The sequence below is a fragment of the Euleptes europaea genome, chromosome 2, assembly GCF_029931775.1.
Source record: "Euleptes europaea isolate rEulEur1 chromosome 2, rEulEur1.hap1, whole genome shotgun sequence".
In the NCBI taxonomy this organism is placed as follows: Eukaryota; Metazoa; Chordata; class Lepidosauria; order Squamata; family Sphaerodactylidae; genus Euleptes; species Euleptes europaea.
Genome location: NC_079313.1, coordinates 139,496,137 through 139,515,107, shown reverse-complemented (window position 1 = coordinate 139,515,107; position 18,971 = coordinate 139,496,137). Strand labels below are relative to the sequence as shown.

Here is an 18,971-nt window from a genome sequence, read left to right as displayed (position 1 = left end):
ACTTACGGTAGCTAGCCGGCAATGCAGAGAAGTTCTTGCAATCCTAGGGTCTTAAGTCTGATTTAAAGATTAGCAGCTTTTTGCCATGAATCTAAATACTTCTATACATTCCTCATCTCCAACTCTAATGGAATTCTTTTGGAGTAAAAACAACACCACTTTCCACAATGTATTCCTTATTTGTTCATTTCATGTCTTTGCTGAACAGGGTCGTAACTTTGGCTTAGCTGTTTCCTGCCAAGTGGGGACAGAGGAGACCTCCTTGCCCCTCGCAGCAATCCCCAAGGACCCCTCTGGGGGAGGATTCGCTCTCTCCCCCCCCCTCTACATCCACATTGTCTCCAGACAAATTAAATGATTGTTCTGGAGCAGTAGCTGTGTTAATCTACTGTGGCAAAATCAAACAGATTTAGGGAGCTTCAAATATAAATCATATTAAGGCTTGGACTGACTACTGATGAAGGTTAAAGCAGAAAGTGCCAAAGCAGGATTACAGCCAGAACATCAAGAAGACAAATGTAATGACTGCAGGGGAATTAGTTTAAGGCTGGCAATGAAGAAATTGAAACTATTCAGATTTTCTATTCCTTTGAGAGCCAGCATGGATCTGGGAAAACCAGGTTCAAATCCACACTCTGCCATGGAAACTTGCTGGGTGACCTTGGGCCAGTCATGCACACTCAGCCTCGACCCTGGCAAGTGTTTGGGTGGGGAACTCCAAGGAATACCAGGGGTGTGACCTGGAGACAGGCAATGGCAAACTTCTGAATGTCTCTTGCCTAGAAAACCATATGGGGTAGCCATAAGTCAGCTGTGACTTGATGGCGAATATATATTTCTATTCCTTGGCTCCATCATCAACCCAAAGAGGGACTGCAACCAACAAATGAGAAGGATATTGAGACTGGGAAGGGCAGCCATGAAGGACCTAGAAAAGACTCTTAAGTGTAAGGCTGTGTCGCTGGTGACCAAGATCAAATTAATTCATGCTATCATATTCTCCATTACTATGTATGGCTGTGAAAGCTGGACAATGAAGAAAGCTGACAGGAAGAAAGTGGATTCGTTTGAAATGTGTTGTTGGAGGAGAGTTTTACGGATACCCTGGACGGCCAAAAGGACAAATCAGTGGGTTCTATATCAAATCAAGCATGAACCCTACCTAGAACGTAAAATGAAAAAAAAAACTGAGGCTATTGTACTTTGGACATATTATGAGAAGACAAGGGTCACTGGAAAAGATAGTCATGCTAGGAAAAGTCAAAGGCAGATGGAAAAGAGGAAGACCCAACAAGAGATGGATTGACTCAACCAAGGAAGCCACTGCCCTCAGTTTGCAAGACCTGAGCAAGGCTGCTAAGGATAGGACATTTGGGAGGTCATTCATTCATAGGGTCGCCATGAGTCGGGACCGACTTGATGGCACTTAACATGTACAAAGTGTGTTGAAATGGAATAATTTCAGTTCTGTTATTCTAAGACCTGTCAATACAACTCAGTTCATCACTAGAGATGTCGTGAAAAAACATTCAGATAAGGAGAAAATGACCCAACTTTATCAAGCAAAACAGGAGTCTAGAAAATTGCCCCCGCTGCAAATTCATGCGCTGCTTCTCCCTCTCTTTGGAATCCTCCTGGTTTGCTGCATCTCATGCTGCCTTCCTACTTACTGATTTATTTTTTATTAAATGTTGTTTTTCTCCCTGATTGGGACCCCCCAAAAAAGCTGAAAATAAAACAACCAATATTATAATGCCCCTGTATAGATCTATGGTGGGGTTTCATTTGGAATATGAAAGCCAGTGCCAGGAAGCAACATTAGGGGAAGGCGTTGTCCTCTGTGCCCTCTTGTTGGCCCTCCAGAGGAAATGGTCAGCCTCTGTGTGAGGCAGGATGCTGGACCAGATGGACCCTCACTGGTCTGATCCAGCAGGTCTCTTCTTATGAAGGCCTCGTCCTCTGTGCCCTGTTGTTGGCCCTCCAGAGGAAATGTTTGGCCTCTGTGTCAGCCAGGATGCCAAACTAGATGGACCACTGGTCTGATCCGCCAGGGCTCTTCTCATGTTCTTATGAAGGTCTTGGCCTCTATGCCCTCTTGTTGGACCTCCAGAGGAACTGGTTGGCCACTGTGGGAGACAGGATGCTGGACTAGATGGACCTTCACTGCTCTGATCCAGCGGGGCTCTCCTTCTTATGTTTTTATTCTTAGCAATGGCTCTCATTGCACTTCAGAGCAACTGCCTTTACACGTCCAATAGAATGTGTCCCCTTCTGAGGGGACGGACTGCCCCACTTCCAGCCTACAAATGAGGGAATCAAATGTGTAGAGTTCCTCTGCATGAGTGATTCCCTGCAAATAGAAAACTAGCAGAGGAGAGAGCGAACTGAAGAGGGGGTCAGAATCCTTTTCACGGATGAGCTAATTATTTTAATTGTGTAGGGAGTTTTGTACATGAAAGTACATCCAGCCAATGGCACCCCCGTCTCCTTAGCTCAAGGCTCTCCAGCCTACTTCTGCAAATGTTATGGTTGCCAACCTCCAGGGGGTTGGAGATATTCTAGAATTACAATTGATCTCCAGATGACCAAAATCAGTTTCCCTAGAGAAAATGACTGCTTTGGAGCATTGTGTCTATGGCATTATACTAGGCTGAGGTACCTCCCCTCTCCAAACCCTGCCCTCCCCAGGCTTCGGCCACAGATCTCCAGGTGTTTCCCAAGCAGGAGTTGGCAACCCTAGCAAATGTACACAAGGCCTCACTTAGATTTTAGATGTCCATCCTTATGGGGGGAAGAAAATAATAGTTACCTGAGCCTAGGGTTGCCAACCTCCAGGTGGTGACTGGAGATCTCCTGCTATTACAACTGATCTCCAGCCAATAGAGGTCAGTTCCCCTGGAGAAAATGGCCACTTTGGAAGGTGGACTCTATGGCATTGAAGTCCCTCCCCTCCCCAAACCCCACCCTCCTCGGGCTCCACCCCCAAAATCTGACAACCCTACCTGAGGCACAGAGATTTGCTGTGCGTGTGCGCGGGGGGAGGGGGTTCCTACCTGTGCAGGCCACAGCCGCAAAGACCCAGCACTGCCCGTATCGGACCGGCTGGCAACCGAACTTCCGCCACCGCTGCAGGATGTCCACGCTCCCACTCCAGACCATGGGGCTGATGCCGTCATCGTAGGGCTGCTGCCAGCGGCCAAATATGATCCCTTGGTCGTCATTACAATTCACCTGCAGCGGGAGAGATCACTGAAGAGATGAAGAGTGATCAGGATGTTCAGAACCTGCTCCAAAACTTCAAACTTTTCATATCCCAGTACTAAGATGCACAGAAGAAGAAGAGTTGGTTTTTATATGCTGACTTTCTCTACCACTTAAAGAAGAATCAAGCCAGCTTACAATCACCTTCCCTTCCCCTCCCCACAACAGACACCCTGTGAGGTAGGTGGGGCTGAGAGAGCTGCAAGAGAGCTGTGGCTTGCCCAAGGTCACCCAGCTGGCTTCATGTGGAGGAGTGGGGAAACAAATCCAGTTCACCAGATTAGCCTCCGCAGCTCATGTGGAGGAGTGGGGAATCAAACCCGGTTCTCCAGATCAGACTCCACCGCTCCAAACCACCGCTCTTAACCACGACACCACGCTGGTTCTTTGATCACACTGGCGTAGGTGAAGGACAAAGAAATCTTTCACAATAGGCCAGTCAATTGCAGGATGAGAGAAACGTTGCAAGTTCTCTTGAGTCTCTGCACAATTTATATGGCGGTGGAAAGTGCTCTCAAGTCGACTTCTGGCGATGACCCCGTTGGGTTTTCAAGGCAAGAGGTATTCAGAGGTGGTTTGCCATTGCCTGCCTCTTCTTGGGGGTCTCCCAACAAAGCGCTAAGCAGGGCCGGCCCTGCTTAGCCTCCCAGATCAGAGGCGATCAGGCTAGCCTGGGCCGTCCAGGGCAGGGCATAATTTCCATAGGTGGCAGAGTTCAGATTTCCATAGTGCAGGGTTTGCGATTGCCGGGTGCAAAATTTATGTATTTATTCTTGCGGGATGATCAAAAGAACCTGCATCGAGGGCATCTTAGCTGTGAGAGAAGATGAGAAGCCAACTGTTTCTTTAAGACCATGGAAGGGCCTGATGGGACCCCTTCTGTGGGTCCCATTTTGTTCCAGACAGAGGCAGATGGATATGGGCATTAAAGTGGCCCTGGGCCCATTCTCCCCAGCAGGGGCCACCTAAGTCAAATCCGGTCGTCACCACCGTTTGGGGCCAATTCAAGCAGTCCTTGCAGAGCCGCCGGGGCAGCAACGCTCTAGGAGGGCCAGTCGGCTCTTGGGGCTTCCGACTCACCATGGCGCTGACCACCCGGCTGATGTAGACGGGGCTGTTGCGGCGGGTGCAGTCCCGGTCTTGGTTCTTGAAGAATTTGGGGTTGGTGTCCAGCAGCTGGAGGCAGATGTCCAGGATTTCATCTTCAAACTAAGGCAGGAGGAAGAGACAGCAGGCACAGGGGTGAGGAGGGGAGGCTCGAGAATCCCGGCGGATGCGAGAGAGAGGGTCTCACGCCTCACCCCTGGGGGGGCGTTTCCATCAGAGAGCCGCCTCCACATTTTGCCTGCTGAGTTACTGAGAACAGAATCCGGAGGCTCCACCTCAGGGCAAAATCTTGCAAAATGTTCAAAGTAACTAGATAGAGAACTACATAAATAAAGAAAACCCAACGGGGGAATGGGAGGCTTGGATGAAATATTGTGAATATGAATTAGGACTGGGGAAAATGGAAGATTACCTTTTAATCTGATCTAAACGATACTATTAATATCAAGAACTATAATTAATTACATTAATAGAATATGTTATATGAAATTTAACTGAGTTATAAGAATAATTAAGATCAGACCAATCACGACGGGTTAGAATACTTTATTAAGAGGCGGACGGAGGTGATGGGGAAGTCGAAGAATTTTCCGTTATTTGGTAGTTTATAATGTATATAAGAAATTACAACATCTAGTTAGGATTTAGAATTACATGTTATCATTATTGTTGTTTGTTAATATGGAAAATTTGTATTATAAAATCCAATAAAATTAAAAAAAAAATAAAGAAAACCCAACCCAAAATTTAATAACATTTGAAGCTTCTCGAGGGGTGAGGGTGGGGCTAGGCTTCCCAGCTCTGGGTTAGGAAATACCTGGAGATTTTGGGTGTGGTGCCTGGGGAGGGCGGGGTTTGGGGAAGGGAGGGACCTCAGCATGGTAAAATGTCATCAAGTCCACCCTCCAGACCAGCCATTTAATTTCCAGGGGAACCAATCCTGGTCATCTGGAAATCAACTGTAATTAGGGTTGCCAACTGCCAGGTAGTAGCAGGAGATCTCCTGCTAATTCAACTGATCTCCAGCAGATAGAGATCAGATCACCTGGAGAAAAATGGCCGCTTTGACCATTGGACTCTATGGCATTGAAGTCCCTCCCCTCCCCAAACCCCGCCCTCCTCAGGCTCCGCCCCAAAAACCTCCAGCCGGTGGCGAAGAGGGACCTGGCAACCGTAACTGTAATAGCAGGAGATCCCCAGGTGTCACCTGGATGTTGAGAGCCCTAGGGGGGACCCACACCTTCCTAGCTGCTCTCTTGGCTGGTATAGAATCAGAATGTAGAATCACAGAGTTGGAAGGGACCATAGAGGCCATCGAGTCCAACCTCCACCTCAAAGCATAGGGTTGCCTGGTCCCTCTTTGCCACCGGCGGGAGGTTTTTGGGGTGGAGCCTAAGGAGGGCGGGGTTTAGGGAGGGGAGGGACTTCAATGCCATAGAGTCCAATGGCCAAAGTGGCCATTTTATCCAGGGGAACTGATCTCTATCGGCTGGAGATCAGTTGTATTAGCAGGAGAGCTCCTGTTACTACCTGGAGGTTGAACAAATAATTTGGTAAATTCCTTACGGAAAATATATATCAACACGCGGCTCTCCAGGGTCTCAGGCAGAGAAGGGTTTTTCACATCACCTACTTGCCTTTTCCCTTTAATTTGCGATGCCAGGGATTGAACCTGGGATCTTCTGCATGGCAAGCAGATGCTCTACCACTGAGCCACAGCCCCTCCCAAAAGTTACCTGGAGGTTGGCAACTCTATCAATGCAGGATCAGAAGGGTCTCATGCCGCTCATGTGGAGGAGTGGGGGAATCAAACCCGGTTCTCCAGATCAGACTCCACTGCTCCAAACCACTACATCACGCTGGTCCACAAGGGCATTTTGTGTGAACTTTCCTCCATTTAGTTGCCATTTTCCCTTGCCACCAGAGGGCTTTTTTAGACTTTAAAACATAGTATTGGTATTGTGCTATAGTGCAATGACATCTATTGCTGCAGCTGGCTAGTGCCTCCATGTCCCCAGCTTTCATTTAAAAGAAAATAAGTCTCTAGTGCTTTTTGTCACAGAGATACACATTTTACTTTGTATCTCCACAGTGAAAAGGACTAGAAACTTGCTTTCTTAAAAAAAAACCCTGGTAATTCAAAAGAACTGGTAGATTGTGGCAACTGATTATCAGAACATCATAATACTATAGCACTATATCAATTTCTGATTTTTTTTTAAAAAAAGAAGCCCCCAAATCAGTGGGAGGAAAGAAATGACAGCTGCAGGGGCTGTGGGAAGAAAAATGGTGCCCGTGTAAAGGGGAACCTTCAGATATTCTCTCCTTCCCATCCACACAATGTGCAAGCACACTTCACCTGCGATCTTTGGGAAAGGCTGCAGTACAGTGGAGGAAGATACAGAAGCAGGATGAAAACAGGACAATGCCATGCAGATGCTCTAAAGATCCAGTCTTGAAGCCAAACTGGAGCAAAACCTTGGTGCGGAAGCAACAAGGAAAGCCTTTGCAGAAGTCGTGCTAAGCGAGTGCTGGCTCTGCAGCCCTGGAAGGTTCAACAATCACACAGGAACTGCTTCTCAGGCAGCCCGTTTTATCTCCGGACTCTGTAAGGCTCCTGCTGGCAACCTGACAGCTACGTGCTGCTGGCCCGTTTGTGCAGGACAGATTAGAGAGTCCGATGCCCCCCCCTTTGGGGCCCCATACAGGGATCAGACAAGACAGGCATTTGGGGGCTCTGCAAAACAGGACAAAGCTGGTTCAGTAAAGAGAAGACAGCATTTAAAGGAAGGGAACATGGGTAGGGTTGCCAGGTCCCTCTTTGCCACTGGCGGGAGGTTTTTGGGGTGGAGCCTGAGGAGAGCAGGGTTTGGGAGGGGAGGGACTTCATTGCCATAGAGTCCAATTGCCAAAGCAGCCATTTTCTCCAGGTGAACTGATCTCTATCGGCTGGAGATCAGTTGTAATAGCAGGAAATCTCCAGTTAGTACCTGGAAGTTGGCAACCCTAAACATGGGCGAGGAGAGGAAAGGAATGCAAAGTCATTTAGCATGGGCGAATATTGCCAGGATCAGACAGGCTTGGAGCTGATTGATTGATTGGACACTGTCCTTGGGCTCTGGGATTTATGACCACCCACTGATAAAGTGCTCTATAATTCACAAAATACTTCAGAAACTTTATCATAATAACCTTGCTCTATTAAAGGGCCAGGATTGTAGGTCCCCCTTACAGAAAAAAGAGGGCTTTTTTGCAGACAATCATCAGCAAATAACACAGAAAGTCACTTTTTCATTGGAACCGCTCGACTGACACGTGTGTGGATCGTGCGAATTCCCATTGTGAGGCCGCCTAAGGATTTCTGAGGTGGAGATTTGCTTTTGTCCTGAGTTGGGGTGTTTTAGCCTGTCTAAATCAGAATAATCCTGTCCTGGGCGTCAGACAGACATCCCGTCATTCTTTGGCTGCAGTTTGTGCTCTCTTCCGGCTTTGTTTTAATATAAATGTTTATGCACAAGCCGTGATTTAGGGCTCCAACAAATAAACCAAAATGAAACTCAGTATCCCTAGATTAAGCCTGCCACCAAAAATCCCATTTAATCCCTTACAATTGCATATAAATGGGGTGACTGAGCTGATGCCCTGCCCTGGAATAGGCCTAGGGTTGCCAGCCTCCAGGTGTGGACTGGAGATCTCCTGGGATTGCAACTGATCTCCAGGCAACAGATCTTTATGCACGGGTTGTTTCCGTCGCAATCACCCCCAACTACTTCAGGGCTTCGTTTTCATTATGCAAGTCTTTTCTGACCTTTAGAGGTCTCTTTGTTCTCTCCCCGTGTTTCCCCCCAGTTTTCTGGATCCTGTTTCTGCCGGCATTTGGCCGGGGTGTGGGGAGGGGAGGGACTTCATTACCATAGAGTCCAATTGCCAAAGCGGCTGTTTTTTCCCAGAGGAACTGATCTCTGTTGCCTGGAGATCAGTTGTAAAGTGGGAGATCTCCAGCCACCACCTGGAGGTTGGCATCCCTAAAGATGGAGCCCAGCATTCTGCTCCGAGTCTCCCATTCCGCCTGGCAGTTTTGGGACTGAAGGATTGGGTTCGTTTCTAAGGATGGGACCATTTCTAAGCTCAGCTTTGTCGTCTTTTATGAGTGGAGCATGCAGGGAATTTCTCATGGGCACTGTGAGTACAGCAAAATGTGGGCCCTGGTGAGCGCCACCATCTGAGTTTTGCTGGATTTTCCTGGGCCGTGTCTGGGTTCAACAGTTCACAAGTATGGGCATCGGCTTTCTACTATTCCAAATCAGGCCTCTGAGAATTTTCACATTCAGAAATGTGGTTTTTTAAAAAAAATATTGGGAAGTTTTTATTGCGGGATGTTCTCTGTAGCCTTGAAAAGACATCACAGAAGATAAACAATGACAGCTTGTTACATTTTTAACGTGTTTGAAATGAATTTCAGCACAGGGCTTGAAAAATGCACCAGACCCTTTAAACCTGTTTGGAATGAAATTCCAGCAATTTCATGCACCAGACGCCTCAATATCAATAAATCCCATCAATTAGCAAAAAGGTTCTGATTTGCAACAAACCTGGTCAATTTATCAATGCCCTCTCCCTCCTGTCTTTAAAATCTGCCTGCTATTTAATCTATGGAATTTCCTGTAGGCACCAATGATGGATGCTACAAACGTTGGCTCCAAGGAACGCAAGGATCTGAGAGTTATGCCGAATCTCCTGAGGGTCATGTCTTGGTGCCAAGGATTTAGGCACAGAGTCAGCCTTTTCACATCCAGAAATGCATTATTTTAAAAAACAAAATATCAGATTTATTTTGTGGGATTCTCTCCTTAGCAACGAAAGAATGTCAGAGTTGATAAAAATGACAATTTGTTTTTCAGTTTAAATGAGTTTAAGCTGAATGTGTCATGTTTGGTTTTCAAATTACACTATAAACTTTGTTAGCCAGCAGCCATGGGGAATGGGGGGTTGCCCAGTAACCAAACATGCCAGTTAAGAAAGCTTTTCCCTGGCAGCAAGAAGGCAGCAGATAGGGTTGCCAGTCTGCAAGTGGGGCCTGCCTGGGTTCTCCCATAATTACAACCGATCTCCGTGCAGAAGAGATCAGTTTCCTGGCAGAAAATGGCTTCTTTGGAGGGTGGTTTCTCTATGGCATGATATCTTGCTGAGGTCCCTCCCTTCTCCAAACCCCATCCTCCCAAATCTCCAGGAACGTCCCAAGCTGGAGTTGGCATCCCTAAGCAGCAAGCAGGTGGCAGCCATAGCTGGAACCTGGGTGGGGCCCACAGCCTGCCCGGGCTCCACCTGCTTGGCACTGCTGCCTTCTTGCCTCTGCTTTGTGGGAGCGGCTTTGCCACTGGGTGCGTGAGTCACTCACATGGGACCTGCCACACTCAGTCACGCACCTGCCACCACTCCAGCCCGAGGGCAGCAATGCCCAGTGACTCAAGAGCCCCCCGACAGCTGGACATGCTGGTTAATCGAGTGATCTGGTTAACTGGGAGCTGCTGGTTAACATAGCTTTTAGTGCAGATGTTGGGTCTTAGATAGCGAGATTCGTTACATGTCAGACAGTCAAAGGGTTAATTAGCCAAATGGTCAGGAAGAGCAGATCACCATTGCTTCCATGTCATATGGTCACGTAGGCAAAGTAATCTGCATTTTACTGCTTTGGTATATCCTTTGTTTGAAAGAGAAACTGTATCCCAGTTACTTGTAAGTTACCAACCTGCAAGCATGGAGGAGCACAGTCTCCCTGTGAGCATGGCTACTCGTGAGTAAGCGTAGTAACTGCTAAAGGAGTTTAGCAAGTCTAGGGAACTTGGAGATGTAGGATGTTTATTGTTTAATCCATGTACCCTACCCTTGAGATTAGTTAGTAAAGAATTGATTTGATTAAGAAAACGACTCTGTGGTATTTTTGTGTGTGACTAACCTTTATTATCAATAAGCCAAAACCAAGATTCATCGCCCTGAATGGTAGCAGATTAATTAAGTGAGTTTCAGATCCTAACAGCAGATCTCGAACTTGGTGCCCATTGGCCCCAGGGTTGCCAACCTCCAGGTACTAGCTGGAGATCTCCTGCTATTACAACTGATCTCCACCCAATAGAGATCAGTTCACCTGGAGAAAATGGCAGCTTTGGCCATTGGACTCTATGGCATGGAAGGCCCTCCCCAAAACCTGCCCTCCATAGGCTCCACCCCAAAAACCTCCCACCGGTGGCGAAGAGGGACCTGGCAACCCTAGTCTCAAAAAGGGCACCCGTGGACACCTTTCCTGGTGCCCACAAAGAGTTTTTAGAAAGTGGGTTTTTGCCCAGGTAGGGGTTTTGCCCAGCAAGGCTTTTGATGGCTGTGCAGAGTTTTGAAGCATTGCTTTGGCGGCAGCTGCTGCCACAACACGAGGATCTTCCCTGTGTGATTGAAGTAAGGTGCAGCATTTTGCGGCTGGCTCCACCTCCTGTAGCAGCCATTTTGCACCTGGGCCCACCATGCAGCGTCAGAATTCCCCCCCGCCAGGCTTGAAAAGACTGGAGACCCTTGTTTTAGTGTACATTGTATAGGCATTTAAAAATACACTTCAGCATCAATATGTCTGAATAACACAATATGATCAAGGGCAATCTGCTTTCAATCAGACGGTTCCCACAGGTAATAAAAAGGTTCCGATATAGAACAGGCCGGCAAAGTGTAGTAATTTCCTCTTTCCCATCTCTAAATTTTAGCCAGTGTACAAGTTTCATCGAAACCATTCTATAAAAATATGCCTTGTTGCCGATTTCAGCCCTTTGGGATAGCGGAGCTGCGCATGTAATATTTAAGCGGTTTCGTGTTTTATGTTGTTTTACGCTCTGTTGTGTTTTGAATGGTGGGTTTTAATAACTTTTATTTATGCTTTTGTTATGTTTTATTCTGTCAACCACCTTGGACAGCTTCCCTAAAGAGGCAGCTTAGGAATTTCCCAAATAAACAAATAAACAGAGCAGAAATATTTTTTTAAAAAAAAAACCTCTGCTGCTGTGATGGGGAAGCCATCAAGAGGCTTAAGAATTATTTCTATCGCTTTTGTACTACATGTTGCTATGACAAACCACATCGTGAGCAGCTGAATGGGGGAAAGTGTTGTCCAGCGGTTAGAGTGCCCAACTAGAAGAGACTCGGGAATAAATTCCCCACTTAGCCATGTTCAGTGGCTGACCTTGGGCCCGCAACTCTCTCTCTGTCTGGCTGACTCTCTCTCTCTCTCTCACCTAGCCTACCTCAGAGGGTTGTTGTGAGGATGAAACAGAATAGATGAGAACTACGCACATTGTCCTGAGCTCCTTGAGGAAAAGTTGGACAAAAATGTCCCAGACCTTTTGTGCAAGATCCGTTTCCCCTGGATCTGCTGCTCTCTAAGTGCACACTATTTGCAGTCGAATTCTCAAAACGCTATGCACAGGGGCTTTTTTGCCCTGAAGAAGATCCAGGAGTACCTTGTGATCAATTATGCATCCCCAGCAAAAATGCAGAACTGCTGAGCCATGCATGAATCCCTCCTTCCTGAAAACACTGCTTTGTAATTGGCTGTGGGTTTTTTTTGGGGGGGGGGAACATGTCACCAGCCCCTGCCACCCCAAAGCGGGATTCTTTCATTTGATCTGAACTGAGTGGCCATTTTACAGCCAAAGCAGAGAAGGGTCTGGACACACACACCCCCGACCAATTTGTTTCTGCATTACTCAATGCAGGGGTCATAACCTAGAAACACTCACATGGTCATTTGTGTCATTCATCATCCCATCGATAATCTTGCACTCATAAAATACATGCATAATTAAAACAAAGCCCCGAAATAGTCAGGGGTTGAGGGCTGACCGCGAGGGGGAAAGGGAAAGGCTTTCTTCTGGGGAGAATAGGAAGGGCAGTAGCCATTTCGAGGCTGGGAAAGGGTAGGGGACACTGGCAGGGGCAAACTTTGAGCAAAATTTGTTTATGCCACACTCCAGTCTCCGGTGAGATCTTTTTAGACTATTTGCAGACCACCATCACCCTCTTTTTGCGCAAGGGGACTCCTTGAGCAAATCTGTGCTTAAATAGAGGAGCCCCATCCAGCAAGTTCCTGCAAGCATCTTCAGAAAGAGAAAGAAAGGTCCAGATTTGGCACTGGGCGCTTGGAGATGCTGAATTGTGGGTGTGTGGGATTGGTGGGTTTATTTTTTAATCTTCATGCAATTCTTCCTGGAATTACCACCGATTTCCTGGTGATAGAGATCAGAAAATTGGTTCTTTAGAGGGTGGGCTCTATGGCATTATAGCTTGCTGACCACCCTCCACAGGCTCCACACCTAAAATCTCGAGGAATTTCTCAACCCAGAGTTGGCACCCCAATCTGGCCGCCAGACTTCTCTGCCATCTCACGGATGCACGTCTCCAGGATGAGCAGATGGACCTGCACAGGCACGGAAAGCTCTCACCAGAAGGGCAAGAAAGCCACTCACCTGCCCAAAATTCCAGGGGATGGAATAGATGAAGCTGCTCGACCCCTGGAAGATGTGTCCGTGCTGAGTCAGCACATATTCATTACGCTCCTCTTCACTTTCGAGAAAGACAGAATCCACTGTGGAAGAGAGAAAGCACAGATGCAGCTGTGGCAGAAAGATGGCAGTGACCAGGGACAATGAATGGGGTAAGCAAGATCTCTAGGGTTGCCAACCTCCAGGGGACGGCTGGAGATCTCCCGCTATCATAACTGATCTCCAGGTGACAGAGATCAGTTCCCCTGGAGAAAATGGCCGCTTTGGCAATTGAACTCTATAGCGTTGAAGTCCCTCCGCTCTCCGAATCCTGCCCTCCTCAGGCTCCACCCTCAAAATCTCCAAGTATTTCCCAAACCGGAGCTGGCAACCCTAATGATCTCCCAGGGACATCTAATGCAGATCTGGTTTAAAAATATATATAACTGAAACAAGACTGCCTTTGAGCAGAAACCCAGTTTGAAAGTGGGCGAAGACTAAAAGTTGTTTGCCCACTAAGCAGTTCTTTTTTTATTTCAGTTTTTTATTTCAGTACGTAAATATAGACATACCTTAAAAAAATACCCTTGACAACAAAAAACAAGACAGAACAAAATAAAAAAGGGACAACCCCAAGAAAACAAACTATCTATCTGTCTGTCTGTCTACCTAGCTATCTAGTGTATACATACATACATACGTACGTACATATGTACGTACGTACACATATACATAAGACTTTCGCTTTCAATTGCCCAGGATATATGTATAATAACAAAATTATTGCTAGCTCTCTAGTTACCTTTTATACTCTATATCCTACTTATTGTCTTTATTGACATAATAGATTATCTACTAAGCAGTTCTTTTCTTTCTGAAACCATTTCACAATGGAACGGTACAGCTATGGACCCACAAGGTCCCTGGTTCAAATCTCACCTCTGCCACAGCTAGGGTTGCCAACTCTGGGTTGAGAAGTTCCTGGAGATTTTGGGGTGGAGACCGGGGAGAGTGGGGTTTGGGGAGGGGAGGGACATTGGCAGGGAGTAACACCATACAGTACACCCTCCACAGCAGCCATTTTCTCCAGGGGAACAGATCTCTGTAGTCTGCAGGTGAATTGTAATCCCGGGAGATCCCCAGGCCCCACCTGGAGGTTGGCAACTCTGGGCTAAAGAGACGGCTTCCCCCCCCCCTTGAAGTTGTCTGGAGGGGCTGTTCTAGAAAACCCACCTGGACACCAAGGATTGAAGAGCAAGACGAACCCCCCAAGACTGAAACTGGAGCCTTGGTAGCCCGTGGAGGCCTCCATGGTGAGGCTGTAGCGGCCGATCCGGGCGTCCGGAGGGGAGCAGATGGACACGGACAGGGAGGCTCCATCCTGCCTCTCCACTGCAGAGCTCCAGGCTGCTGCTTCCAAGGAGCCGGAAAGAGGAAAGTGGTTCTTGGTCCCAGACACCTCACTGGGGCAGGGCCCTGTTGGAGGGAAAACACATACGTGAACACCTGAAGCTGCCTTCGACTGAATCAGACCCTCAGGGTCAGTATTGTCTACTCAGATGCTCTTCTGGGTCTCTGGCAGAGGTCTTTCACATCACCTCTTACCAGATCCTTTATCTGGAGATGCCAGGGATTGAACCTGGGACCTTCTGCTCTACCACTGAGCCACAGTCCCTCTCCAAGCAGGTTTGGTCACTGTGTGGATGGGAAAGTGCAGATTTCCAAACTCCCCACCCACATTGCCTGCCATCACCCCCACCTTCCCAGTCAAAGTAGGCCATTTGTAATCTTTCTCTTAAAAAAAAATCAGGCATAGGTCTATTGCCACAACTGCTGTGGAAAGGTGGCAGGTGGAATATAATTAATCAAGTGTCAACAAGTCAACCCAACTTATGGCAACCCCTCAAGGGGTTTTCAAGGCAAGAGGCATTCAGAGGTGGTTTGCCATTGCCTGCCTCTGCATAGCAACCCTGGACTTCCTTGGTGGTCTCCCAATCAAGTACTAACCAGCTCTGATCCTGCCTGGCTTTTGAGATCTGACAAGCTTGAGCTTGTCTGGGCTTTTCTTTTTTAAATAAATAAACAGTATCCTTATAGCAATATACCTAACCACTGGATTTTTAAAAAAAGCCAACTTGGAAGGCTTTAAGAGGGGAGTGGACATGTTCATGGAGGAGAGGGCTATTCATGGCTACTAGTCAAAATGGATACTAGTCATGATGCATCCCTATTCTCTCCAGGATCAGAGGAGCAGAATACTATGAGGTGCTTTGGAAGACAGGCAGGATAAATGCTGCTACAGCTGTCTTGTTTGTGGGCTTCCTAGAGGCCCCTGGTTGGCCACTGTGTGAACAGACTGCTGGACTCGATGGACCTTGGTCTGATCCAGCAGGGCCTTTCTTATGTTCTTAGAAAGCAGTAGGTGATGATGTATAGGTGATGTGAAAGACCTCTGCCTGAGTTTCAGACCCTGGAGAGCCGCTGCCGGTCTGAGTAGACAGTACTGGACCAAGGGTCTGATTCAGTATAAGGCAGCTTCATATGTTCATGTGTTTTTATTCAGAGCTTATATTGTATCGAAATAAAACTTGATTGATTGATATGTTCATGTGTTCATGTGTTGAGCTCTGCTTGCTGTGGTTCTCTAGGGCAGTGGCCCACCGGGAGATCTCCCTGTAAGTTAAATGGCCAGTCTGCCCAGGCCGGGGAAGTCACAGCGGGGACGAAGGGGGCCCCTGGAGAACCACCATCCGTTGCGGCTGCAGAAGCAACAGCACAACGTGGAACCATCCCTGTGCAGAAGCCAGCAGAGTCAGCTCGTCTGTCTGGGGAGCAGGATCAGATCCTCTGATCTCTTATCACCTTGTATAAAGTAACTGGCAATTCCATATACCCCCAAAAAATATTAGTGAAAGGAAATTTAGCCTAGTGGAAATGGAACTAGTTATATTGTTATTTCAGGACTATGTCTTTTCAACTACAGAGTACAATCTTTCCACCCTGTGTTGTCTTATCTGCTAGAACTGGATTCCTTTTGCCAGAGGAGTGAACAGGAAGAATCCAGCACTTTGGAAGAGAGTTTGAACTGAGGTTGCCACAACTTTTCGCAAGCAAGAGGAGTTGTTTTATTGAGCTCAGGGAGGCTATCAGTAGCATGCTCACTGTTACAGCTGTGTGCTTAGTTGTAGGAATGTACGGCTGCCATCCTAACCATACTTGCGAGGGAGTAAGTCCCACTGCATTCAATTGGCTTTGCTTCACTGCTCCGTGAGTCATATTTTTGAGCTAAAGAAATTCTGCTTAAATTAATCTGTCATGTATGTTTTATTCCTGACAGAAGGCTTTTATGTGCTTTGCATCATTTACCACAAGACAGCTAAGGAAACGAAACTCTGCTTTCACGTCTATTGCTGGAAACAGACTTTTGTCCATGGAAAGGAGTGTCTGGCACTATAACAGTGCCTTCCTTACCAGAGGTACACCCTCCTAAATCCACTAAAGTCAAGGAGTGACTCCGCTTAGGACAACGCTGTAAAGGTGTCATGCCTGTGAGGGAACACACCCCACCCACTAGAATATTGTTGCAGGTTTTTTGCAGCACTTCAAAGCCTGATGAACCTGTTTGACCAAAGAGGCCGGTTGAGTGTGTACCCCTCGGGCAAACAATGCCAACTACTGGATCAACCCTAACACCAGCGGGGTGTCGTGGTTAGGAATGGTGGACTCTAATCTGGACAACCAGATTTGAATTCCCCATCCTCCACATGAGTAGCAGACTCTAATCTGGTGAACTGGGTTGGTTCCCCCACTCCTCCACATGAAGCCTGCTGGGTGACCTTGGGCTAGTCACAGTTCTCTCCAAACTCTCTCAGCCCCACCTGCCTCACAAGGTGTCTGTTGCGAGGAAGGGAAGGGAAGGTGATTGTAAACCAGTCTGAGACTCTTTAAAGGTAGAGAAAAGCAGCGTATAAAGACCAACTCTTCTTCTTCTAACGAGATTCAAATCTAACAAATCTCCTTGAATTCCCCAAGCCAGAGTCGGAAGCCTTATCTCATGTGCTGTAACGCTGCACGTCCTTGTTTTCCTCTTGTTATATTTTGAAAATCAGTTCAAAATCAAGGAGAAGAAGAAGGGTTGGTTTTTCTATGCCGACTTTCTCTACCACTTAAGGAAGAATCAGAGCGGCTTACAATCACCTTCACTTCCCCTCCCCACAACAGACACCCTGTGGGGTAGGTGGGGCTGAGAGAGCTCTAAGAGAACAGTGACTAGCCCAAGGTCACCCAGCTGGCTTCATACGTAGGAGAGGGGAAACAAATCCAGTCCACCAGATTAGGCTCTGCCGCTGATGTGGAGGAGTCGAACTTGGTTCTCCAGAACAGAGTCCACCGCTCTAAACCACTTCTCTTAACCACTACACCACGCTGGCATTCAAAGCAACAGAACAAATGGGACCCCCATAATTCAGGGGTCACCGCAGTGCCTTGACGGACAGCCGTGTCATCCCAAGTCTTTGCTCCGAAGAAGGTCTGCTGGGCAGCCGGCTCGCCTCCCTCCCGGAGATTTTAAACACGGAGTGTTTATTTCAAGTGAGCAGCTGCTGGAAGAGGATTGATGGGACGCACCGAGGAGAGAATTCGCCCCACTTGTGACTGATGAGGCTTCGTGACCTGCCTTCCCCAGAAGTCGCTATGTACAAACAAGGACAGAGGCTGGGGCAGAGTTAGCTGAGGAGCGGGCTGGGTTTCCCAAAGCTCTGCTTTGTGCACCCCCTCTGGAGCTGCCCGGCGGTTTCTCACTCACTGGAGTGAGTTGGCACCCAGCGGTCTGCAACCACATGCCCAACAACATGGCACCGGGTAGGCAGTTTACAAACTCGGCCCTTGTCTTACAAACACAGCACAGTAAAGCCCTTTGTGGACTCAGGCAGAGCGCTAAACCACACTGGCCTTCCAATGTCTGCTCAGGGCAGGCAGTCCCAATTGCCCCCAGTTTAGTCTACCTCTGAGGTGACGGCAGAGCAGTTTTGATCTCTCTCAGACGCATCTCCAAATTTGGGTCTAGGAAACAATTTTCCAGCCAAGTCAGAGTGGGTGCAGGCTAGGGTTGCCAAACTCCAAATGGGTCTGGAGATCTTGGGGTCTAAGTAGACCATACACTGAACATGATGCTGCTGCTGATGCAGTGTGATGCAGTAGCTAAAAAGGCAAATGCGATCTTAGGCTGCATCAACAGAAGTATAGTGTCCAGATCACGCGAAGTGATGGTATCGCTTTACTCTGCTCTGGTTAGACCTCACCTAAAGTACTGTGCTCAGTTTTGGGCACCACAATTTAAGAAGGTTGTAGACAAGCAGGAACGTGTCCAAAGGAGGGCAACGAAGATGGTGAGGAGTCTGGAGACCAAGTCCGATGAGGAAAGGTTGAAGGAGCTGGGTATGTTGCGCCTGGAAAGGAGACTATAAGAATCAGAGTTGGAAGGTACCACCAGGGTCATCTAGTCCAACCCCCTGCACAATGCAGGAAATTCACAACTACCCCTCACATCCCCTCCCCCCGCTATGCAGAATCCCAAAATCAAAGCACTCCCAACAGATGGCCATCTAGCCTCTGCTTAAAGACCTCCAAAGATGGGGACTCCACCACCCTCCGAGGCAGCACATTCCACCGTCAAACAGCCCTCACCGTTAGAAAGTTTTTCCTAATGTTTAGGTGGAATCGCTTTTCTCTTAGTTTAAACCCATTACTCCGTGTCCTAGTCTCTGGAGCAACAGAGAACAAGCTAGTTCCCTCATCAACATGACATCCCTTCAAATATTTAAACATGGCTATCATGTCTCCCCTCAACCTTCTCTTCTCCAAACTAAACAAACCCAACTCCCTAAGTCTCTCCTCATAGGGCATGGATTCCAGACCTCTGACCATTCTGGTCGCCCTCCTCTGGACACGCTCCAACTTGTCAACATCCTTCTGAAATTGTGGAGCCCAAAACTGGACACAGTATTCCAAGTGAGGTCTGACCAATGCAGAATACAGTGGTAGTATCACTTCCCTTGAACTAGACACAATACTCCTATTGATGCA

The 18,971-nt window shown here is 47.6% G+C and overlaps 1 protein-coding gene and 1 non-coding gene across 2 annotated transcripts in view; both read right to left on the bottom strand.

The window, feature by feature from the left end:
• TGM2 (transglutaminase 2) overlaps window positions 1–18,971 on the bottom strand; it is a 56,733-nt gene that overhangs the window by 21,418 nt on the left and 16,344 nt on the right. The window contains exons 3-6 of the mRNA XM_056844211.1: window positions 14,121–14,363; window positions 12,873–12,991; window positions 4,342–4,470; window positions 3,054–3,231 (exon numbers count right to left, since the gene is read on the bottom strand). Of these exons, the coding sequence (XP_056700189.1) occupies window positions 3,054–3,231; window positions 4,342–4,470; window positions 12,873–12,991; window positions 14,121–14,363 (669 nt within the window). The remainder of the gene's footprint in view (window positions 1–3,053; window positions 3,232–4,341; window positions 4,471–12,872; window positions 12,992–14,120; window positions 14,364–18,971) is intronic.
• Window positions 6,020–6,089, bottom strand: TRNAG-GCC (transfer RNA glycine (anticodon GCC)). The gene has a single exon. It is a non-coding gene; the product is annotated as a tRNA-Gly (tRNA).